Source organism: Planococcus citri, chromosome 3, assembly GCF_950023065.1.
Source record: "Planococcus citri chromosome 3, ihPlaCitr1.1, whole genome shotgun sequence".
In the NCBI taxonomy this organism is placed as follows: domain Eukaryota; kingdom Metazoa; phylum Arthropoda; class Insecta; order Hemiptera; family Pseudococcidae; genus Planococcus; species Planococcus citri.
Genome location: NC_088679.1, coordinates 10,537,255 through 10,560,775, shown reverse-complemented (window position 1 = coordinate 10,560,775; position 23,521 = coordinate 10,537,255). Strand labels below are relative to the sequence as shown.

At 34.5% G+C, this 23,521-nt stretch overlaps 1 protein-coding gene across 2 annotated transcripts; it reads left to right on the top strand.

Moving 5' to 3' along the window:
- Window positions 1-1,194: 1,194 nt before the first annotated feature.
- Window positions 1,195-22,168, top strand: FoxK (forkhead box K). Of its 2 annotated transcripts, none has more exons than XM_065357740.1 (10): window positions 1,195-1,979; window positions 7,788-8,141; window positions 11,837-11,989; window positions 12,071-12,334; window positions 12,427-12,639; window positions 12,770-12,948; window positions 16,499-16,592; window positions 16,690-17,252; window positions 20,542-20,598; window positions 21,130-22,168. In XM_065357740.1, the coding sequence occupies exons 1-8, from the start codon at window positions 1,609-1,611 to the stop codon at window positions 17,234-17,236; spliced, it is 2,175 nt and encodes a 724-aa protein (XP_065213812.1). In that variant the 5' UTR covers window positions 1,195-1,608; the 3' UTR covers window positions 17,237-17,252; window positions 20,542-20,598; window positions 21,130-22,168. The 2 variants fall into 2 exon arrangements, with proteins under 2 accessions (XP_065213812.1, XP_065213811.1); XM_065357739.1 differs by having other exon boundaries at window positions 16,472-16,592.
- The last annotated feature ends 1,353 nt before the right edge of the window (window positions 22,169-23,521 follow it).

Below are 23,521 nucleotides of genomic sequence, written 5' to 3'. Positions count from 1 at the left end.
TATATAATTTTTACCTGGTCCTGAACTGATCGCATCACTTTCATATTCTCCAACGTTTTTGTACAATCAGCAAATCCCTTCAATAATTTATCTAGCTCTGTTGTTAAATCTGAATTCTGAAGTCTGCATTTTACTTTTCTTAGTGTTCTTCAACTGTACCTAATGGAAGTATAATGAATGACGGTGAGGAAAATGAAGCATAAGAGGAATACAATTTATGAAACTTAAATTCCACGAGCTACAGTGCTACGCTATATAATTTTTACCTGAAGTGGTTGGATCGCTTTCAAATTCTCCAACGTTTTTGTAAAATCAACAACTCCCTTCAATAATTCATCTAGCTCTGTTCGTTGAATCTGAAGAAGTCTGCATTTTACTTTTCTTAGTTTTTTTTGACTGTACCTACCAAATGGAAGTGTAATGATAGTGAAGAAAATGAAGCATAAGAGGAATATGATTTAAGAAACTTGAATTCCACTGACATATAATAAACAATACATTTTATCACATCACCAAGTTTCAGAATTCAGAAACTTCTCGAGATTCGAGAATATTAATATTTTCAAGTTTGGATAATGATGAGGTTTTCAAGTTGTAAGAAATTCCTCATTCATCGGTATTGGTGAAACTGAAAAATATTTATTTAGAATATTTTTAATGATTTTTAAAAATTAAAAAATGAATGTGGAAAATCGAAAAAGTTGCTTGCGTTTGTGGAAAAACAGGAAAAACTTTGCTTTAGTGGAAATTGGATAATATCACAAGTTGAGGTTTTCCAATCCAAATAAGTGAAATACCTATTCGTCCCTCTGAACCCTCAACTCAAGTTTTACTCAAGGCCTAACCTCGATGTACTCAATGCAGTCAATACTCATAATTTTTCATCGGTAAAAAATAAAAATTTCTATTTGCAAAACATAAATAAATCAAAAAGCAAAATAAGTTTAGTTTTTCAAAATCCACGGAGAAAAAAAATTAAAAAGTGTTCGGTAGGTAGAGCTTCAAAAAGTAGGCAGGAAGCTCGAAAAACAACCAATCACCGGTCATAAATACGATTCCGTCTGACGTCATTCAGACTTCAGCCATCATTTCCGAATCGCAGCTTAATCTAAAGGAGCAGGACTATGCAACCCGCCACATTGGTATACTGAAACAGTGGTCACACACCTAGTTGAACTGACCTTGATAGTAAGTAACTGCGTTTGTTTTGTAATGATGCTTTTGTCGTTGTTTTATGTGTATGTGCAAAAAAAAAGAGTATAATAAGTGTCGAAAGTTGGTAAAAAAAAGTCGCACAATGTAATTCGGCAAATTGATCGATTAATTAACGAACTCGGTACGAAATGTATTTAGCATAATCATGCATTTGATCATCAACCGCTCTCGCGTGGAACTGTTTTTATATCGTAAATTTGGTATTATTCGCTTGTCACGTGGTGTTTTTTTTATCTTTTACAACATTTGAATGTGGACAAAATAAACAAACAGTACACGGTATTGCGGAAAAAAGTTTAGAAAATTTTCACGCCGAAATCTTGGATGAGTGCGCGTGAAGCGTAGTGAAATTCGCCACAGTCGTCTTTTCTCAGCCTACAGTTTGGAAGAAAAATGACAACGCACTCGCGCGCTCAAGAAAACGATGCTTGGGCTCTATTAGCCCTCAGATCGGAATCGGCCCCAGCCAGTCCTACGAATTCCAAAATCCAATGGTGTCCGGAAAACGAAGGTACCGCTATAGCTCGACTAGAAGGAAGAGAATTCGAGTATTTAGTCAGACAGAAGAAAATCATCGTCGGACGCAACAGTTCACGTGGTTCGGTCGATGTTAATATGGGACATTCTAGTTATATTTCGAGAAAACACATCGAAATCAGATTCGACTCGCCGCATTTCTACATGTCCTGTAATGGCAAAAATGGCGTTTTCGTCGACGGAATTTTCCAAAGAAAAGGAGCTCCTTCTATACAGTTACCTAAAACGTAATATTTATATATACGCTTTTCCTTATGTATACCTAAAGCTTCGCGCAGTAATTTTTAGTTTACCCAACTGGAGTCCTTGACCATGAACGTTTCACCTCACACTTCTCAAAAACTCTCCCTTTGAAGCGTCGTCGTTCGTCGAAACGAAAACGACGAAACAAAAAGTGAAAAATTCCTATTGCAGGAAACAAACTATGTAGTTGATTTCTTAAACAAATATGTTAGCGAGTGAAGGTTAAATGGTATAGCGGTGAAAATTTATGCCGGTGTAGGCCCGGCTCTGCTATCTGATGCGTTTTCACTTTTTAATTTTACATATACGCGAACGCAAATACAAATGGCGCTATACCAATTTATAATTTACCACTGGCAATTTATTTTCAACCAGATTAGCTATCAGTAAAATTTCTTTATTTTCTCGTTCAAGGAAAAGAGTTAGGTTGTTTTTTTTTTCTTCAACATTTTCCCAACGTAGGTACTTACTCGTACGTTACAAATTTAAAACCAGTGATTCCCTAAATATTGATTATAAAAATTCGAGTCAGTAGAGTTATCAGCCAACGAGGTGATATTTTGAGTAAATATAAAATTTTATCATTATCTCGAGCCCATTTTAACTAACCTTAATTAATTTGTGTCGCGTGTTTTTTTTTAATTTACTGTGTATTTTTACCATTCGCATTCTGTTTTTTTTTTAGGGCGTAATAATACATATCGAATATATAAGCTTCCGTCTAATTGTTGGACGAAAACGACGACGACGACGACGACGAGGGTTTATTGAATGCATTTTGAAACCATAGTAACAGCTGAATTTCTAAAATAACTAAAATATACGTAATGTATTGTGTGCTTGATAACACACCGTTCGTTATGTGTGTTGTTGGTACGACGATCGAGTATATTTCATGGTAAAAACAAAACCCATGTGCCTTCACCCATATGATACTCTACGTACAGTGTGGTAAAAAATGTCTACCACAACCGAGGTAATCGTTGTATACGTTTTTTTTCCTGTCACGTGATGACACGCGAGTCTTATAAAATTGATGAAAAAAAATTTCTCTTGTTTTTCCGATCAAACCATCACCGAGTTCGTACTTTAGTGCTACGGTTCTGCTAAAATTTACCAGCCTTAGTTTACGAACCACTGGACGACTTTGCAATTTGATTTGAAGCATTTTATCAGTATTTTCATGGTCATCGATACAGATATTTAATAATTTCATTTCCATAGTTCACAATAATTAATCCGGCTATACGAAAGGAGTAAACTTAACAACGAGATGGATGAATTAGCTTGCTTACGTACGTGAAACAAAGGCCTAACAGCGAAAAATTTTACAACACGAGGGCAGAGGAGGCGTTTTTTTCTCTCTTGCCAATTTTCTAGCTATGTTTAGTCTTTTTTTGGTTCACGACGTACTGTACGAGTATGTGTGTGTTTATATAATTCACCAGCTAATGCAGGAGGCCAGTGTTTGTTTATGTTTGACTGACACAATGCCATTAAAATGCATATGCACGGTTACGTAGAAGAAAATTGCCGGGTGAAGGAGGCAACATGGAAATATGGCATCGATGTTGTACTACTACATAAGCCGTGTAGTTAAAAAATTGATTACATTGTTGTTGGGTGTATATTTGGATCGGTGGGATTTTTCTTTTAGCTTGGTGAAATTGAAAGTTAACGTCGACTTGACGATTCGAAGACTTACGAAGGTTTCTTTGAAGTTGAAAAAATTAGAGGAAGAGGTTTCAAAATGTATGTTATTATTTTTTTAGACGTTGAAATGAAATTTTTCATTTAAATAATTCCTTCTTTAAAATGTAGAAAATTTACTCCCAAGTTGTTTTCGTTTACAAATTCACATTCTCGAAAAAGAAATAAAGGTGAACTCGATAACGGCGAAAAAAATCCTTATCTGAGAACGACGATAAAATTACATTTTTAATTTTTATTAAAAACCTGGAGTGGTTTTTTTTTTTGATATGTAATTGACTGAAACTACAGTGATATGTTATCTAAGTTGGATGTGGTTTATCGCAGATCCGGAAAATGAACGTTTACGTTGGGTTTGTTTACAAATCGAACGATTTTTGCAAATTATTTCGAACGGTGAAAGAATTACTGTACGAGAGGTTCTCTCTGAATTTGTACGATATCGATTTATCATTCCGATGATTTAAAATAATTGAAAATATGGCCAAAACGCATCGAGATTTTATAGATTTTTTTATTTATTTATTTTTTAATCTTCGAGTTAGGTATTTCAAGACGTTAAGGTAACGAATTCGACGGATTATTTTTCTCAAGGATTCGGTTTCTTGACCTAAATTTTTTCGGTTAGAAGAATTGTAGGACGTGATTTTTATTCGTTTTCGTTTCGCAGGATCATTTTTAAAAATAGGAAAAGGAAAGTCACCCGTGAAGGGGGGAGGGAGGGGAATCTCGCTTTCCAATTTACCTACTGGTATTTCATTGTTTCGGTACGCTTATTTAATTATTATTCAACGATGGAAATATGCCCTTTTTTAATTACCTTTCTATTCTTTACCCCTTTTCCTCTTACTTATTTTTAATGGATTTTTTGCGTATAAATGAAAGACTGACCGGGTTTCCTCATTTCTTCTCTCGAGCTAACTAGAATTTTTGAACAGATTTTTCAGACTGTTTTTAATGGAAACCGTGGGGAAATTTTATCGTATTGTTTGTTGTCAAGGTTTTCTTTCTTCTGTTTTGTTCCTTTAAAAGGATCCAAATTTTGCTTGTTTGGTCCCAACTTTTTAAATTACCCTGATATGATGTAATTGTTGAGAAAAAAATTGTGGAGTGTTGAAAAATGAAGATATTTTGTTATTTTAATTTGGGGGGGAGGGGTGGCTCTTAAAGGTGAGTGGAGGGGGGGTACAACGTTTGAAAAAGGTCATTTTCAAAAATTTGCCACCAAAACTGAAAAATTTCTGGAAAATTATTCGACTTTATCTCTGCCCCCCCCCCCCCCATTTTCTTCGAGATGAATTCAATTTTGCCCATCAATGATTCCTTCCTAATAAAAAATTAGAAAAAAAATGGCCCTAATGAACTTTATAGAGCATCTAAAGAGGAACATTTTTCACCTTACTACTTTTTCTCCCTGTGTTCATGAGTGGGAGTGAGGGGAAGTTATCATGCACCCTATGAAACATTTCATCAGAGAATTTCTCAGTCATAATCAATGTAAAATCAACTTTATTCGACCTTTGTACCAACCCTTGTATGCCGTGCATCGAAAAAAAATTATAGATTAACCTCTTATTTTGAAAGGGGGGGGGGGGGAATTTTGAGTAGAGCTGAAAATGCTAGTAATGCCGTGTGACATATCGTTTGTTAGGTATTCGGTGGCGCTGAGTTCGAATTTCAACTTAGTTTTGTGATCTGACCCTCCTGAACCCTGCTCCGGGCACCCTTATTTGGTCAAAAGGTGAAAGAAAATGATGATTCCGTGTGACATATCGTTTGTTAGGTTTTTAGGGGCGTCGAGTTCGAAAATCGACTTTATTTTTTCATCTGACCCTCCCAAAACCCCTCTTCCTCCCCCCAAGAGCCACAATTAAATTCAGAGATGAAAAAATGGTATAAATTAACCTCTTATTGGGGGGGGGGGAGGAAATTTTGAGTAGAGCTGAAAATTCTGGTAATGCCGTGTGACATATCGTTTGTTAGGTATTCTATGGCACTGAGCTCAAATTTCAACTTAGTTTTGTGTTCTGACCCTCCTGAACCCTGTTACAGGCACCCTTATTTGGTCAAAAGGTGAAAGAAAATGATGATGGCGTGTGACCTATCGTTTGTTAGGTTTTTAGGGGCGTCGAGTTCGAAAATCGACTTTATTTTTTCATCTGACTCTCAGAACCTCTCTTCCCCCCCTCAGGAGCCGCAATTAAATTCAGAGATGAAAAACAATGATGGGGAGGAAGGGGAGGAGGGAACGAATTGAGAATTTTTTTTGAAAATGTTTTGAAAAAAATTATGATAAAGTATGATTTTTCAAAAAAAAGTCGGTCGAATACCTCGAGTACTTAATTGAAATTTTAAAAGCTCGAAATCGAACTTTCAAGGTCAAAGCTGGATTTTTATTTAGGAAGTGCGCAAGTTGGAAGTGATTTGGAAATTTGAAAAAATTGAAGTGAATAGTCTTTTATTGCCTTTTTCAACGAACTAATTTTCGAAATTGGATTTGAGGGCTTTTTGTGACCCAAGCTCCCTCTCCCCCTTCCCCTTGCCGTTCGTTCATCTTTTTTTTTCAAAAGTACTGCAGCCCAGATGATTAATGTGAACTCTTCGAAAGTTTAGGTGTCTCAAATTTTCGTAAGTTTTGTATTTCAAATTTCGCATTAAAAATCTAATAAAATTTCATCTAAAAGTTGTCTTTGGGCGGGTCTAATGGTTTTCAAGATTAAATAATGGGGATTTCGTTTAATTTTCTTCGAGTTATTCTATCATAATAATATTTAGATTCTTAGTTCTCGAATGTTTGTCGATCCGTTTCGATTTTCAATTTTTTTGAGGGGGAAGGGGGGAGCAAGTTCCTTCAAAAAATTGTGCAACATCAGATTCTCGAATAAACGTCGACCCCACTTAGCCTACCTAATCCTATTTTAGGCCTATGCCTATGAAAGGTATATAATTTTACACTGCAGTAAGTAGCTGATTTTCCCTGAAGAAATTCGCGTAACAAAAACCACAATCACGAAAAAAAAATTCAATAGTCGTAAAATTTATCAAACAAATTTAGGTTTATATCTCGTGTTGCGAACCGGTTTTGCAAAGTCTAATGAATTGATAAAATACGCAGGTAATTGAATTTTGATGAAGATGTAATAATTGTCAAACTCGAAAGCGTTCTGGTTTTTTCTCCCCGTTCATTTTTTATTTGAAAATATAATTCTTTTTTTTTTCTCTCTCTCTAACGAAGTTTTGAACAAATATCCGAAAAGTGGCCACGCTAGTTTGAAATTCACAACAACAAAATGTAAATAAAATAAAGCTGTTGTATAATGTAACCACCGAAAATCGCTAGCTCGTGTTTTCGTTCGTTTATAATTGAATATCGTGGCTGTAGAAATTTTCCACAGAAAAGTTGTGGTGGAATTTTGGGTATCTTTCTTAAACATATTTTTTAATATCTGAAATTGTAAATAAATTACAATACATACCCTATTATTGACCGAAATTCACTTTTTTGGAAAATTCTCTATTCCATTATTTGCTTATCAGTCTGAGGATAAGTTGAAGTGATTCGTACGTTCTCTATGGAAAAACTACACCGAAAGCAGAAATAATTTCATTGAAATCAATGGATTTTTTGAGGGGAGAGGAGGGGAATTTCCATGATCTTCAAGTAGGATGCCCAATTTACAATTTTCTGCTGCCTACATCAGAATGACTCAAACATGTGCAAAAAAACCTCTCATGCAGAAAGCCCCCACACACTGAGATGCCAATTTGATCCAAACTATTGTGGTATATTCTATTGACATATCTTTTTAAAAAAATTTCACGGTCGAATGGACCTACTTTTTTATTGTCAAGTCGAGGACTCCACTTGGCAAAAAGTACTGAATTTGCGAATTCGATAACGATTCGACGAGTACGTAATAATGAAATAATAACATCGATACAGATAACACATATCTTTCATGTACGAGGTTTTCAAACAATCGATTCTTTTATCGTTCTTTATCTGAATAGGTATATAGGTATATAAAAAAACACGAAAGAATGAAATTCTAATGGTATGTAATTTTTTTTTTTGCTTTCAGGTGTACCTTAAAATTTCCCAGTACCAATATTAGATTAGTTTTTCAATCATTAGTAGAAGATCCGGCGACTAGTAATTCGGTTGAAATTGAGAATGATAAACTGATTCATAATCAAGTCATACCGAATAACGAATATTGCAATAATATCAAAACGTCTCCGGATTCGGTTTCAAATTCGACCAGAATTCAAGCGCATATGATACCAGCTTCGTCGGCTATATCTACATCCATCGCTAATGCTGGATTAGCTTCGTATGGTAAATCGAGAATGGTCTTACCACCGTTGCGTATTAATATACCGATGGAACGCGAATCTTTGGGTAGCCCGTTTCCGTCGCCTACTGGAACCATTAGGTGAATATTATTCGAGATCTAAGTATTTTATTATTTCTGATTTTGTAAGTTGTTGTGTGAGTACATTCAAGTGCCAGGTGCCTGGTACTATATTTTTGTTTTACTATTAGACAGCGTTTTCAAATGTCAGCTTTGGAGAGTTTTTCGATGTGGAGTATTTTTTGAAATCGAACTTCTCTTTATCTGCGTAAGACTGCTCCTGAATGATATGATTCATCGTTTCTGTCTTTCAATCTAAAAATACTCGTAAATGAGAGAACAGAAATAGTCGTGCTTTTTTCATCTTATAATTGCTTCTCTGTCCTTTTTTATAGTCGATTTCAAATAATTATTCGAAAATTTATCCAATCGAATCATCGTTATCTAATTTTCAACTCTCTAGGCCTCTGTAGAATACCTACAGTACACAGAGGCATGGTGATACGAAACGCGAAGCACGATGACGTTATTTTTTTCGCAATATCTTCTTCCTTGTTTGTTTAGTAAATGGAAACGAGAGACGACGTCGGAATGGGAAAATAACCTAGGGGATGCAAGAGGTATGGGAGATCGAAGTACATAAAGGATTGAATGTTTGGTAATGTTTACTCGCGAGAGAAGAATGGCGGGTATTTGCTCCAATGTTTTTTTTTTTATTCGTTTGAAGAAGAGTTCAATCGATTCTTCTTTTTTGCTCAAAGCCTGAGAATTTTTCCTAGCTTTAAAAATTATTGTATACTCGGTACAAAAGCAGTAGGCGAGAGTCGAGTATGTCGATATGAGAAAATTTTTCAAAAGATATCGGAATATTGTTGTAGGTGGATGAAATACGTACATACGTGTTGATTTTCGAATGAGGGAAAAACACGTGGAAATGGGGTGGAATTTGAATAGCAAAATAATGAGAAAATTGTACGGGTTCGTTTTGATTAGAAAATAAATATCGGGTTAAATTTATTCTCGTGGTTTTTGAAATAACATTTTATTTTCAAATGGAACGATACTGAATGACAAAATGAATTGAAATGTGGCTTTTAGAGAATTTTTGTTCGAAAAATTAGGTCAATTGGAGCGAACCGAGGTTAGTAACTGGAGAACGTATGAAGTGTTTTTTTTTTTTTTCATGGAGGTTTATTTCATTTTCCAATTTTTTTCTATCCTGAAAGAGTGGATTGATTGGCAATGGCCCAGCTGGATAGCTGCAGAATCTCAAATGCTGTCTTTTGGAGCTGGTTCATTTTCCCCTACACAGGTTGGGTCGGAGCTAGAGCGAAAAAACCATGATTTTTTTGAAAAATCTTTCTTTGGAAATCCATATTTCCCCTTCAGGAGCTCCTCTGAAGCTGAAAATTTTTTTCTGAGTGACTTTCGACTCAAAATTGAAGTCTCCAGTGAATTTGGTCGAAACCTTGTGACTTTTTCGAGATCCCCTCTCCCCTTGTGACCATATTTGACCTCTTTTCAGCTTTCAGGGTATGAAAATTAGATTTCTTTTGTATTCCAACTTCCTTTACTCGGCCTAAGAGGTTGATATTTTAAATCTGAGTGTCATTTTATCATCTCATTGTGCCTTTTTGAAGGAGATGAAATTGTTTCACGATTAGTAATCTGTTTTCAGATTAACAGGCATGAAATTCGGTCACTTAAAAAGTGGCTTAGTCACTTTTTGTCACTATTTCGGCGAAAATGGTCAAAAAAAAATAACTTTGGTCACTTTTTTTAAAGGTTTGTTGTGTAAAAAAGAAAAAGTGCAAAATTTTAGGAAATGATCAATATTTTTCATAAAAATCCTTCAGAATTATCACTTTTTAAAAAAAATTAAAAATCAACTTTTCAACATTAATGTAACTTAAGACGATGTGATTGGATAGAGCCGATATTTTCTAAACCATACAAAGGTAGATCGAAAGATCAGGCTAAAATTAATCACCAGTCAGAATTTCAAGGGCTAAAGTGCCTTTTTCGATTTTTGAAGAATTTTTGAAAATCAAATTTAGGCCAAAAATGAGGAAAAAAATCAAAATTTTACCAACTCGACCAAGAAAGCTTAAATTTGAGATATACCCTATTTTCGACACGCCAAATCGATTGGAAACTGCTTCAACCCGCTTTGAGCAGTTCTGGAGCCTCCAGCAGATTTTTGGAACTCGAAATTTCCCAAAATGTCATCAAATGGAGATGGAAAGCCGAAATTCATTCTCCAAACTAATTTCAATACGCTACGAAGTCGACTGCAAGTAGTTTTCAAGTCGTTTTGGAGCCTTCAGCGACTTTTTGAAAATTACTGGAGTCGTCAGATTTTTGAAACTTGAAATTCCCACAACATTTCATCAAATGGGGTTAGCAAGCTGAAATTTACTTATCCAAACTAATTTCACTACGAGATGAAGTCGACTGCATGATGGTTTCAAATGGTTTTGAAGCTTCCAGCCACTGTTTGGAAATTCCAATTTTCCAGAAAACGCCATGCAACCTTTCAAAAAGTCGCTGGAGGCTCCAAAACGACTTTACGGCCACTAGCAGTCGACTTCGTAGCGTATTGAAATTAGTATGCAAAGTAAATTTCGGTTTTCCCATTCCATTTCATAAAATGTTGTGGGAATTTCTACTGGAGGCTCCAGTAATTTTTGAAAAGTCGCTGTAGGCTCCAAAACGACTTGAAATCCACCTGCAGTCGACTTCATAGCGTACTGAAATTAGTTTGCAGAAAGAATTTCGAATGAAATTTAGGGAAATTTCAAGTTTCAAAAATCTACTGGAGGCTCCAGTAATTTTCAAAAAGTTACTGGAGGCTCCAAAATGACTTAAACCAACCTGAAGTCGTCTTCAGAGGGTGTTAAAATTGGAGTGCAGAATAAGTTTCGGCTTTCCATCTCCATTTGATGAAATTTCAAGTTTCAAAAATCCATTGGGGCTCCAGTAATCTTCAAAAAGTCGCTGGAAGCTCCAAAACGATTTAAAAACCACGTGCAGTCGACTTCGTATCGTATTGAAATTAGTTTGCAGAATGAATTTCGCGTTTCAAAAATGTGCTGGAGGCTCCAGAACTGCTCAAAATTGGTTGAAACAGTTTTCAGTCGATTTGGCGTGTCAAAAATAGGGTATATCTCAAATTTCAGCTTTCTTGGTCAATTTGGTAAAATTTTGATTTTTTTCCCCTCATTTTTGGCCTAAATTTGATTTTCAAAAATTCTCCAAAAATCGAAAAAGCCACTTTAGTCCTTGAACTTTAGACAGGTGATGAATTTTTGCCTGATCTTTCGATCTACCTTTGTACGGTTTAAAAAATTTTGTGCAAGTACTATGTTGGAACGCTAAATCTGCGATTTCGGCTGACCTGTAATCAAAATGGCCGCCATTTTGTAAGATGGGCCACTTTTTTTTTAAGACAATGGTTAGAAATGTTTCTTAGGACTCCCCCTTTATGATAAAAGTTGTCCCGGAGGATCAACCGGGGGTGGGGGGGTGCAATAGATCCTTATGCGGGCTCCGCGACTAACATAATAAGTGTATACTTTCCTCTCATTTCTCAAAATTTTGGTCACTGTTTCTCAAATTTTTGGTTACTTTTTTGCTATTTTTCAGTCACTAAAGTCACTAAAAAAAATTAAATACTGGATTTCATGCCTGAATTAAACTACTTAACGTCAAATTGATTTATATATTGTGTTTTATACTGGCAGATTAATAACACAATTATTTTATTCTATTTTCAGCGCCGCCAATTCATGCCCGACAAGTCCAGGAGGTATGCATCCTGGTAAACGTAATATAAACGAAGAATTACAAATAGTGGCCGCGTACGCGTCTTCTCATCCTTCGGTGATCACGCCGTCTTCTACAACTTCATCGTATGTGATCGATGACAGGTAAATGTTGACGAATTGACCTCTGATTTTAGAAAATATCAATCGAAACACCCGTGTAAACGTAATTTTGAATTTTCGCAGGTTGGAATGCGTTCCAGTCGGAGGTTCTAGTCACGAAAATATTGAAGTAATCACGTACCCGGGAGACGATGGTGTATCGAATAAAATTTACAAACCTTCGAACGGATCGACGAACATGCTTCCATTAAGTCCGTCAAAGGATGAATCAAAACCTCCGTATTCGTACGCGCAATTAATCGTACAAGCTGTCGCATCGGCGCCCGATAAGCAGCTCACACTTAGTGGCATATATTCGTACATTACCAAAAATTATCCTTATTATAGGTAAATTGAGCTTTTTATTACAGATAGGCCTGAGCCGAACGTGGACGATTTATTTTTTAATCTATTTGTGGTTTATTTCCTCGATATCGTAGGACGGCCGATAAAGGATGGCAGAACTCTATTAGGCATAATTTATCGCTGAATAGATACTTCATCAAAGTACCTCGATCGCAAGAGGAACCTGGTAAAGGTTCGTTTTGGCGTATCGATCCGCAGTCCGAAAGTAAACTAATTGAACAGGCATTTCGGCGCAGAAGGCAACGAGGAGTACCATGTTTCAGAGCACCGTTCGGTTTATCTTCTAGGTATGTTTCGAGTTCTCAACTCTGGGCGGTTTTGATCTGCTCTTGAGGGATAAAGATGAGAAAAAACTAATCAATAAAAAAAAGCTCATTTATTGAAGTAGACTAACGATAGGAATATTTTCATTTCCAGGAGCGCGCCTTCGTCACCGAATCATATTAGTATTGGGAGTCTCATGACTTCAGAACCCATGTCGCCGGAAACGTCTCCTGTCACTACTACAGAGCAACCAGTCGCACTTGATTACGTCAGTCAGTCAGCTCCCGGATCACCCAGAAATAACAATATACCATCGCATTATTTACAATCAGGTAACCACCGTCGTCTTTTCTTCAACTGATTCTAATCAGAAAGGTGGTATGCTTTTAAACCTGGTGCTAAATTTTTGCTGAATTTCGAATGCGTAGTGATTTTTTGGTGGTCAATTCTCGTCTGCGGTCTTGTGGTTTTTTTTTTTTTGAGTCCATGTTGATATTATTTTTGTAGGATCTTTAGTCGATTAGAATTCATCTCGAATGCTCCTAAAAAATTAATTTTGTGGAAAGGAACGTTGATTGAAATCTGCTCGAGATGTTTGAGAGTTTGAGAGGCTGCTTCGTGTGAGTTGGTGTTTTGTGAATTGAGCAAAAATTGATTCTCGTTGAGATTTTTGTTGAAGTTTGAATTGAAACGTGAAAAAATACACTGAAAATACCATTCGTGGTGAATAGAAATATCACATCAGTCTAAATTTCAGTTATTGATGTTCATTTTTGAAGCTTCGAGGAACACAATGAAAAAACATTTGACTCGAATTCCTGCAATATTTTTCCAAAAACAACCGGTTGCAACCAGTTCATAAGAAAAATCGAGCCAACAAAATTTCAAATTGATACAAAATGTGGCATTTTGCATTATTTTTTCAAATTACATTTCATCTCAAACTCGGATAGGTACCCAATATTCTTCTTACAACAACTGGTTGCAACTGGTTCTTATGGAGCATCAGGGCTAAAAATCTTTGATTTAATTCAAAATTTGGCCAAAAATACAACTCTTTACATTTTTATTCAAATTCAAATTCTCACAATATGTTTCATGATACAACTGGTTTATTTTTCGTACAACAATCAGTTGCAACTGGTTTTTATGAAGCAAAAATGTTGAAAACGTTGAATTGGGTTCAAATTTTGACCAACCTACAATTCCTTCGAACCACTTTTTTCTCAATTTCAAACTTTTGCAATACTCCTCTAAAAACAACCAGTTTCAACCGGTTCTTACGATAAATTTGATATGAAAATTTGTGACCTGATTCAAATTTCAGCAGGCTGTATGATTCTTTTAAATTTTATATTATGACAAAACATACAAACCCTCGACCCTTTGCTCTTTTTCACAAACAAAAACTAGCTGCAACCAGTTCCTATTTGTCAAAAACGCTCGATTGAACTCTAATCCCTTCAGAATAAACACGAAAATAATTTTCATTTGATCAAATACTCGTAGCATTCAAACTCGTTTCTATTTGTTAACAGAAAGTGAAAGGAGTTCAAAGTTTATCTAGTTGAGCTACAAAATTGATTTTTAGTTCGTACTTTATTTTTCACATTCTGAGTCGACTTGAAGTGGTTCAAGGCTGTTCTGGATCATCCAGCAACATTTTGGAAATTCCAGAATGTTCAAAAAAAATGTTCTAAATTTTGTCCAAATGGACTTCAGTGTCTAAAAAACCCCTCGGTAGACTCAAATCGTCAACAGTTGCGTATAAATTGAGCTAAATTTCAACTTTCTAACTTGATTGGGGACATTTTTCTGAAAATGTTTGTTTCCCAAAATCTTTTGGAAACTTCAAAACTTCTCCAAACGGCTGGAAACGGGAGGGGGGTGTCAAAAATGGAGTACACACTAAATTTCAGCTTTCCAATCGTCTTAGAGAGGTATGCCATACGGCTAAAAAATTTGAACTGGGCAGAGCTATGTCAAAAGAGCATGCAAAAGTATATCTAAGCCAAAAGTTTTTGAAAATCGTGAAGCCATAAATGGAGAAAACTCGAAATTTAACCAAATTGGCCTAGAAAGCTGAAATTTATCATGTCGCCTATGCTTGAACCCCTGATTTTTCAATTTTTTTATCAACTTGAAGATTACAACGGTCATTTAACCCCTGAATTAATTGCAAACTATTTGAAATTTCCGTTTCCAATTACATGTAATTCGAAGAGGGGGGGTCGAAAATAGGGCATTTTATGTACAAACAAAGTATCAGTTTTCTGAGTAAATTTGTTGAAATTTTTATTTTTTTCGATTTTTTGACCCAAAATTGATTTTTAAAAATCTCTCAAAGCTCCAAGAATGAACTGCAGCTTTGAAAATTTTGACTGGTGGAATTTTTTCAAATGTCATTTTGATATGGCTACATCCGGTTCAAAAATTTTTCTCTATTGCAGGATTCCTCTCTCGTTTGACTTCGTGAGTAGTTTCGAATTTTAGTTGGGAGTATTTTTCAAAACGCAATTTTTTTCGAAGCTCTGCAAATTGTGATCGCTAAAGATAAGAAATGATACGTTCAGCGTTATTTTGTGGCTGTGTTAACTCAAGATAAAACGAAAAATTATTGTGTACTTGACCTACATTGTAAATTTGTACGCGCATTTCAATTTACAAGCAGGGGTGTGACAATTTCGTTACGAAATTTGCGATTTCTTGAGGTGTGAGAGAGACGTTGATATGCTTCAACTTTATATTATACTCACGTTTGGTTTTTGTAGGCGTTGAAAGTATTAAAAGGTGTCTTTTGGAAGGAAATTTTTGTCTGAAAAGAGTTGAAAGAGTTCTAAATTTTCTGTATGGATTCAAATGTAACTTATGAAGATGAATGAAGAAAGTTTCCCTACAAAAAGGCTTATTTTTTGAACTACAGGAGGCATATGAGCTCGTGTCGGATTTTTTAGTTTGTCGCAAATTTCAATTTTTTGGCCTTTGGCTTCTGTTGTAGATTTTTAAAATTATTTTTCAAAGATGTCATCAAAATTGATCTTTTAAAGCCAAAGAATTATTTAAAAACTTTTTTGAAAACTGGGAATTCTGTTTTTTTTTTTTTTTTTTTTTTTTTTGGTGATTTTAAACTAAGTATTTGTAAACTTTTTAATTTCAGTGATAGGTTCATAATTATTCAAAATTTTTATTTTCGATTATTTTGAAAAAAAATACTTCCTTCAATTTCCGGTTAGGAAACTGGAAAACGTCGAAAGTCCCTAATAATCGTTTCCTCATTAATTTTAATTTTATAAAATTATTTTCAAAAACTGGTGAAATCTTTTTTTTGTGATTTTGATCGAATATTTGAAAGAAAAGGATGCCTACAGAAGGATGCAAGTGATTGTGTCGTATTGATATTTTTTCCAAAATCAATCTCAACTGACTTAGTTCACGTTGAAACAGACTGTACTCGTTCACCCATTTTTTCCTCTCCAATAAACTACATATATTTTTTCCAAAATCCATCTCAACTGACTTAGTTCATGTTGAAATTGTTGAAACAGACTGTGCTCGTTCATCCATTATTTCCTCTCAAATAAACTATATTTTTTCCAAAATCAATCTCAACCGACTTGATTCACGTTGAAACAGACTGAGCTCGTTCACCTATTTTTTCCTCTCAAATAAACTAATCAATTCAATCAGCCACATCACTTTTATCGATTCTTTCATTACAATAGATATTCTGCTTTGTTTTGTTTTTTTTTTCGCAAAAACTAATCTTAACCATAGAATTAGAATACTTACCTACGTTTTATATATTTCGTTTGCACTCTTCATGTATTAAATTGTTTGAAACTTGATTAAATTTAGAAAAACTGATGGGCAAATATTTCGCAGCAGGTGGTTACATCATGAAAGAGGCGTCGTCGACTGTTAAAGTGTTTCCTAAAACACCGGTCATCGTTAAAGCAGCGTACGAACCGTACAGTCCGTAAGTACATCGAGTTTTTCATTAATTTCTCATCGGTATACTTTCACCTAAATCAACGATTAATAATTTAATTCCCCGCTTATTTTCCGTCGCACAGCGAATCGTATATAAACTCGTCAGTGAAAGAAGAGCCGCAGCCATTCAACGCGAAAATATACGCCGCCGAAGAGCACGACGCCAGCGAAGTCGAAGAAGACGTTATTATCAAACAAGAATCCATAAACATGGTCAACTCCAGCAGCAATAACATAGGTGGCAGCAATAGCAGCTCTGGCAGTTGCGGCAGCGGCCCCATAGACCTAGCTGACGCTTCTCACTCGGAGAATAGAATTACGACGACGGCCGACGATCGCGTCAAACAAAACGACATCATTAAACAAGCCGGCAGCGTTATACTTTCGACCTGCTACGAAACCACCATCCCCATACCCGGTGACACAGTCGTCGAAGCTTACGAAGAAACCGTCAACTGCGTACCATCTCCGTCGTACACAAACGCCTCGGACGGTGAAGAGAATCATATGCAGACAGAACACGACGAAACGGTTGCAGCTAATGAACAAGTCATCGTCGAAGACGATCTCGACCAGCAGCTGCCAATCAAAAAGAAGAAACTGCAGTGGGATGAAAGAGATTCTGTATGATATACGAAATGTTAATGTAAATATCGAACCCCCGTATTTCTTTTCTTTTTTTTTCTATTTTTCTTACTTTTTTTTCTTTCTTTTTTTTTCGTTGTGTTTTCTTTTTCTGTTTATTATTTTTTACGTATTTAGTTAGGGGTTGTTTTGTGGAAGTTGGAGGTGTTTGAGTTGAACGGGTTGTGTGGACGAATGGGTAGTTAGATGGTGATCTTTTGTGGTTTTTTTTTTTACAGGGTAATGTTGTTAAAGGCAGGATGAACACTGAAGGGTGAGTGAAAGAAAGTTGAATTTACTTCGTACGATGGAAAAGAATTGTTGGTTCGATGTGTGAGAAGAAACGTGTTGGAAGTATTGCGAATATTTTTTCGGTGGTTTAAAATAGCGAAATTAGTCGAGGAAAAGATGGCAGAACTCAAAGAGGTGTTGTTCCTATTTTCTGTTGAGATTGTTCGAAGGATAATTGTAATTGTGTGGTTGGTTTTTTATCTTCTGCTTGTCTTGAATGCTGTCAATTGAGTTTCTTTTGTCTAAAATGTTCGATAGTTCTTGAAATTTTAGAAAAGGTCGACTATTTTTTTCAGAAGAAATCTCTCGATTGTTCTGGTTTTTGGTTTAACTGAAAAATTTCGTTGAAAAGATCTGAGGATTGCTCAAGTTAAAATCTGGAATCTATTGGACTAGGAAAATCTGATTCGGAGTTTGTGGGGGGTGAAGGGAGGGAGTAGGTCTATGAAAATTTTAAAAAAAAGTATCTAATCAGTTATTGATTGTTTTTCGAGTTGTTGAAAATGAGTTTTCATAAAATGAGAAAATTGAATTTCGATCTCATGGAAAGGGTCTTTGAAAAGTGAAATTTTTGAAAAAATTGGAACTCATCTTGGTTTACTTGTGAGGCTAGAATTTGAAAAATTATGCTGGTTCGTGATGAATAATTATTCCTCGATAAGTTGGAAAATCATAATTTACCCTACATCTCTTGAGAAGAGCTTTTCCAATGAGCCCATGCGTAATTTTTGGGCTGAGAAATTTGGAATTTCTCAAAAATTTGTGAATTCAAAGGGGGAACTTTTTGGTACTGACCTTCTTCGATTTGATCGAAAGCAGGCTACATCAAAATGAAATGCATTAAAACCTCGATTACCAAAATTTTAAAAGCTGAAGTTCATTTTTGAATTTTTGGCAATTTTTTGAAAATTTCAAAAAATTTTAAAAATACGTTTTCATGTTGATTTTATAATTTTTTCAGCATACATATATTTTTTTGAACAAAATGAATGAATTCTCCTCCCTCTCCTCTCCTCACACTTATAAGTTTTAGGCCATGCTGGAATCTCCTGCGAGTTTTTATTTCTCTCCTGGAATTCCAGATTGTTATGGAAGGGCCGGTGTCGAACTTGGGTCCCTATTACTTTGCTTGATGCTTATTGGGCATCATCTTTCACCATTTCATGTGGTTACCGTGAAATTCCAGAAATGCCAGTTCAAAAGTTCATTATTGACCAATACATATATTAGTTACAGAAAAACTTGACCTTATTTTCAATTTCAAAACAGTCTCCAAAGTAATTTTACATATCTGGAGAAAATTACAAACACGTTCCAGGTTCAAAGAGGTCTTAAAAAGCAATTATTTAGTTTGCCCTTCATCTTTTTTTTATTTTTTCATTTTTCTGAAGTTTACAAACTGCTTGAAAATTTATTTTTAATTTAGCACTTTCTAAAATTTTTTGATCACGACCAAAACAGTAGAAAAAGTGCCCAATGAGCATCAACCAACCTAATGTAGGTGCTGAAGTTCATTTTTGGTCTTTCCAGAACAATTTGGAATTTCTGGAGAAAATTGTCAACTCGCTGAAGGTTCCAGAATGGCCTAAAACAGTTTGAAAGCGAAGGGAGAGGGGGGTTGAAATTGCGTGATTTTTCATTCTAGCTCATTTTTTTTTTTTTTCAAAAAAGAACGTACAAAAATCTTGAATTTTTAGAACTATTAAAAAATTAAAAATCAACTCGGGCCATTGAAATTTTGACGACGATGGTCTTGATACCTGCTCTTTCGATTTGGCACAGTAAAAGGGAATCGAAGAGGACCTCAAAATAGCCCACCAGTTGAAATTTCAGTGTTGAAATTCATTTTTTAATATTTGGCGAATTTTTTAAAAATTCAAAGTTGGCTTAGGTATTCCTCGTAAGAAAAAATTAAAATTTGTTTTTAGAGGACTGTCTGGTCTGTATTTTATTTTCGACCTTCCGGGTCGATTGGTGATGGTTTTGAATGGTTCTGAAGCCTCCAGTGGATTTTCATATTTAAAAAAAAAAAAAGAAATAAATGAATAAATGAGGTGTAAACGAAATTCTGCGTCTATAAACTCGAATTCACCACAAGTTTTACCCTTCTGATCAATTTTAACTCATACTCGTATTTTCAAAATACTTTTGTGCCATTCAAAGGCAAAAAATTTCTCCAGCAATAATTTTTGAAAAAAAATTAAATTTCATTGTTACAAACTGAAAATGTGTGTTTGAATCTATCAAAAGAGTCACAAAAAGGGTAAATTCGAGTTTAAAGAAGGGCTGAATTTAATTTTCATTACTACTTAATGCACAGCACTTTTTTTTTTGGAAAATTGGAGAATTTGAAAATTATTGGAAACTCTAAAACAGTTCGAAACCATAACCTGTCGAACCAGGAGGTCGAAAATAGGGTGTAAACCAAACAGCCTTTGATGTCAATTTGATCAAATTTTGACCTTTTTTCCTCAAGAAAAGAACCAAATTTGAATTTTCAAAAATTCGCCAAAAATCAAAAAAATGAATTTCAGCACTTGAAATTTTCCCTGAAGGTGTTTTTTTGGGATCCTCTATCTAGAGTTGGAGTGAAGAGGATCCAAGTGCCAAATTATTCTCCTCAATAACTTGCGATTATTTTCAAAATTTGATTAATTTCATCTTCCCCCCTTCCCCTTCCACCAAAAACTCATTCAGTTGCTTCCGAAATTCAATTACGATTATTATTTTTCTATCTGATCGCTGGCGATGAAGTTTGAGGTGGTTTTGAGAATGTTTTCTTTTCTGTGTTTCGATGTTTGAATTTCTTGTCTAATGTAGTTCTAGATTTCTTACCGTTAAATGTTTCATTATTATTGTTATTTTTTGTTTAAATTGTAATTTGACATGGACACTGGGTGCGCTTTAGAAAAAGGGCACTTGTTGTTTTGTTTTGTTTTTTTTTTTCTTTCTTTCTTTTTAATCATTATCTATGATTATTGTAAATTTACGCGTAATTTCTTCTTTTTACTTTATAATAGGCAAGTAGCGAAAGGTGAATTATTCAAAATGCACTCGCTTCGACATTTCTGTTCCAGGTAAAGTACCTAGCTATTTTTGTGTTTTCATTTTATTAAACGTCGATTGATTGTGATGGTAAACGTATGTACTATTTTAATATTATGCTACTCGGCACGTTGTTGTATTTGTATTTAAATATTCGAAGATGTTGTCAACAAAGCGAATAAATTACTCGGCGATGGCAAATACATACAACGAATTGAAAGCATATGGGTTATTGATTTCAAGGTGATAAATGTACCTATGATAAATGTCAAGGTCAACGAATCGTTATTTTTGCGAATAGATATACACACGAGGTTTCGCTTTGGCTTAATTTTCTCGCATAAAATAGAGGTCATCGGTGCCGACACGATGATCGGATTTCCAGCGTTGTTGCTAAACAATAATATTATTAATGCGTTCCATCGTCTGTGTGCATGGAAAAAAATGGAACAAATGGGCGGGATTTTACGGATACCATCACAATACATCGTTTATAATGTAGTTGATAAACATACCTATACCTGATAAATAATTATTGAAAACGAGTTTGATTTTGTCGACAGGTTGTTGATACGTCGCGTCCTTTTCCGAAATGAAATTTATAGACAAAATTTTTGCCAGTAGCTGAATGTACTACCTACTACTACTACTACTACTATAAGAGACCACGTTGTTCAGAAAACCAAAAAAAATCGGACTAAATTTAATAAACTTCGAAACGTTCTTTGATGAAGAAAAAACCGACATGGGAAAAAAAGTAGTAAAATGCTTGAACGACGATTACTTTTTATTTCACATTTTATGTAAAATATTTTAATTCTCCTCTTTTTTTTTGCGTGTAATATTTTTTGTATTATGATTGTTACCAGTTTTGTTGATGAAAATGAATTGTATTTTCATTTTTCAAAATACTATATAATTTCGCAATGTTTTATTAAAAATAGAACGTAGGTTTAAAAAAAAAAAAAAGAAAAAAAGTATGTGAAATTGTTTTTTTTTCGTTTGTTTGTTTGACTCTCGACACATTGAAATTTTGTATATTTTTTCTTTTTCTGCGCTATTGCTAGACATTTTTTCGCAAATTGATGTGTATGTTTTGTTGAAGATACGTATATTAAAAAAATCTCTTTCTATTATTTTTTTTCTTTCTGTTGAGAAAATATAAAAAATTGAAATTCTCGCTTGTGTGTGTGTGTTCTTTTATGCATACAAATAAATTTTTTTATTTTATGTACGACACGGTGACCAAAAAAATTAACGATTTTGATCTCTCTGTATCTGTTTGTGTAGAGCACGAAGACCCGGCGGTCGTTAAAATTTTTGGAAGTTTGCTTTTATTTCTTTTTGACGTGTTTTTCTTTTTCTTTTTCTTTTCTTTTTTTATGTTTTTATTTTGTATTTATGTGATACGTTTTGCAAACGGCGTAAGAGTTTTTGGAAAGCGTATAGACGCTGTTTTATGTATCTTACGTTCCGTTCTACTAAATAGAACGTTCGTTCGTTGTCTATATATTGTGAATGTATATGCGCGTGTGTGTACAACCTTAACGTGTAACTTGTTATCAGTACTTAAAGTTGAGAAATAAAATGATTTGAAAAATATACCTGCTTGACCGCTTATTTTTGAAAGCTCGGTAGAGCTTGGAGTATTCTAAAGTGGTTCATATACTTATGGTCTTTGAAAGACTTGAAAGAGTTGGAATGGATGGTTTGAAAAGTGGAATTAGCGATGGAAGAGGATCATATTTAGTAGAACGCAGATCAATAAGAGTCCCAAAATGGGCGTTTGCATTTGCATTCTGTACGGAATTTAGGATTTTTGAGTGTTCATTTTGTCTTGATAAATGATTTACTGATTCTGAAAAAATTTCGAATTACTTCATGTTTGGTTTAACTGGGTGTTTTGTTAATGAGAATAGAAATAAGAAATGATATACATAAATTGATTCGATTGCTTCATCTTTGTGGTCCTAGCAGAAAATTATTGGATCTGATCAGATTAGGACATTTCCTAGATCTAACTGGTCCTGTACAAGTGTACAAATCATGGCCAGATTTTATGATTAAAGTTCGACATTTCCTAGATCCAATTTTACGTGATCAGATGCAATAGAGGAGACCCGATCGAATCTGACTATATTTGAACAGATTGGCTGATAAGATGTGGGCAGTGGACATTCCCTTGATCTATTCTGATCTGTTCAGAACTAATCCGATCCGATCATTTCCTCGATTCATTTTGATCTAATCAGATCAAAGTTTTGATTGGATCAGATCTGATCAAATTCGGATCCTGGAAGTTAATTAGATCGAATTAGATCTGATCAAACCTAACCTAATCTAATAAGATCCAATAGGGAAGATCTGATTCGCTGTGGCCAGATCTAATCATACCTGATTGAGTGATTGATCATGCCGAATCAGATTCAGATCTGCACAATTTCTAGATCCAATTAAATCTGGTCACACTCAGTAGAAAACATCTGATCGCATCAGGCCTGATCTGATTAGAGTGACGAAAGTCCAGAAAGTTTAAAAACCTCGAGACTCGATGTATATTCAGGAAAATTTACAAAAAATAACATAAAATGTCGTTTAAGCAAATTGAAATCAGAACAAAAAAAATTTAATGGATTAAAATCATCAAAAACTACCAAAAATTGATTGAATTTTTGAAAAAAAAGGTTAAAATTTAGCAAAAATTGCATAAAATGTCTTCAAAACAATTTAAAAATGACTTAAAAGCACTAAAAAAACGTTTAAATTATTTTTAATAATATGGAAAATTGATGCAGTTTCAAGAAAATTTTACATAAAATTGCATAAAACGTTATTAAAACAAATTAAAATTAAGAAAAAAAGATTTTAATGCACCAAAAACATTAAAAAATCACCAAGAAACTGACGACATTTTTAAAATTTCACTAAAAATCGCATCAAACTTCTTTAAAACAT

Coding starts and splice junctions, on each gene's coding strand:
- FoxK (XM_065357739.1), top strand. CDS start 1,609: ATGACAACGCACTCGCGCGCTCAAGAAAACGATGCTTGGGCTCTATTA. Junction 1,980..7,787: donor TCTATACAGTTACCTAAAAC/GTAATATTTATA, acceptor TTTTGCTTTCAG/GTGTACCTTAAAATTTCCCA. Junction 12,335..12,426: donor AAAAATTATCCTTATTATAG/GTAAATTGAGCT, acceptor TCGATATCGTAG/GACGGCCGATAAAGGATGGC.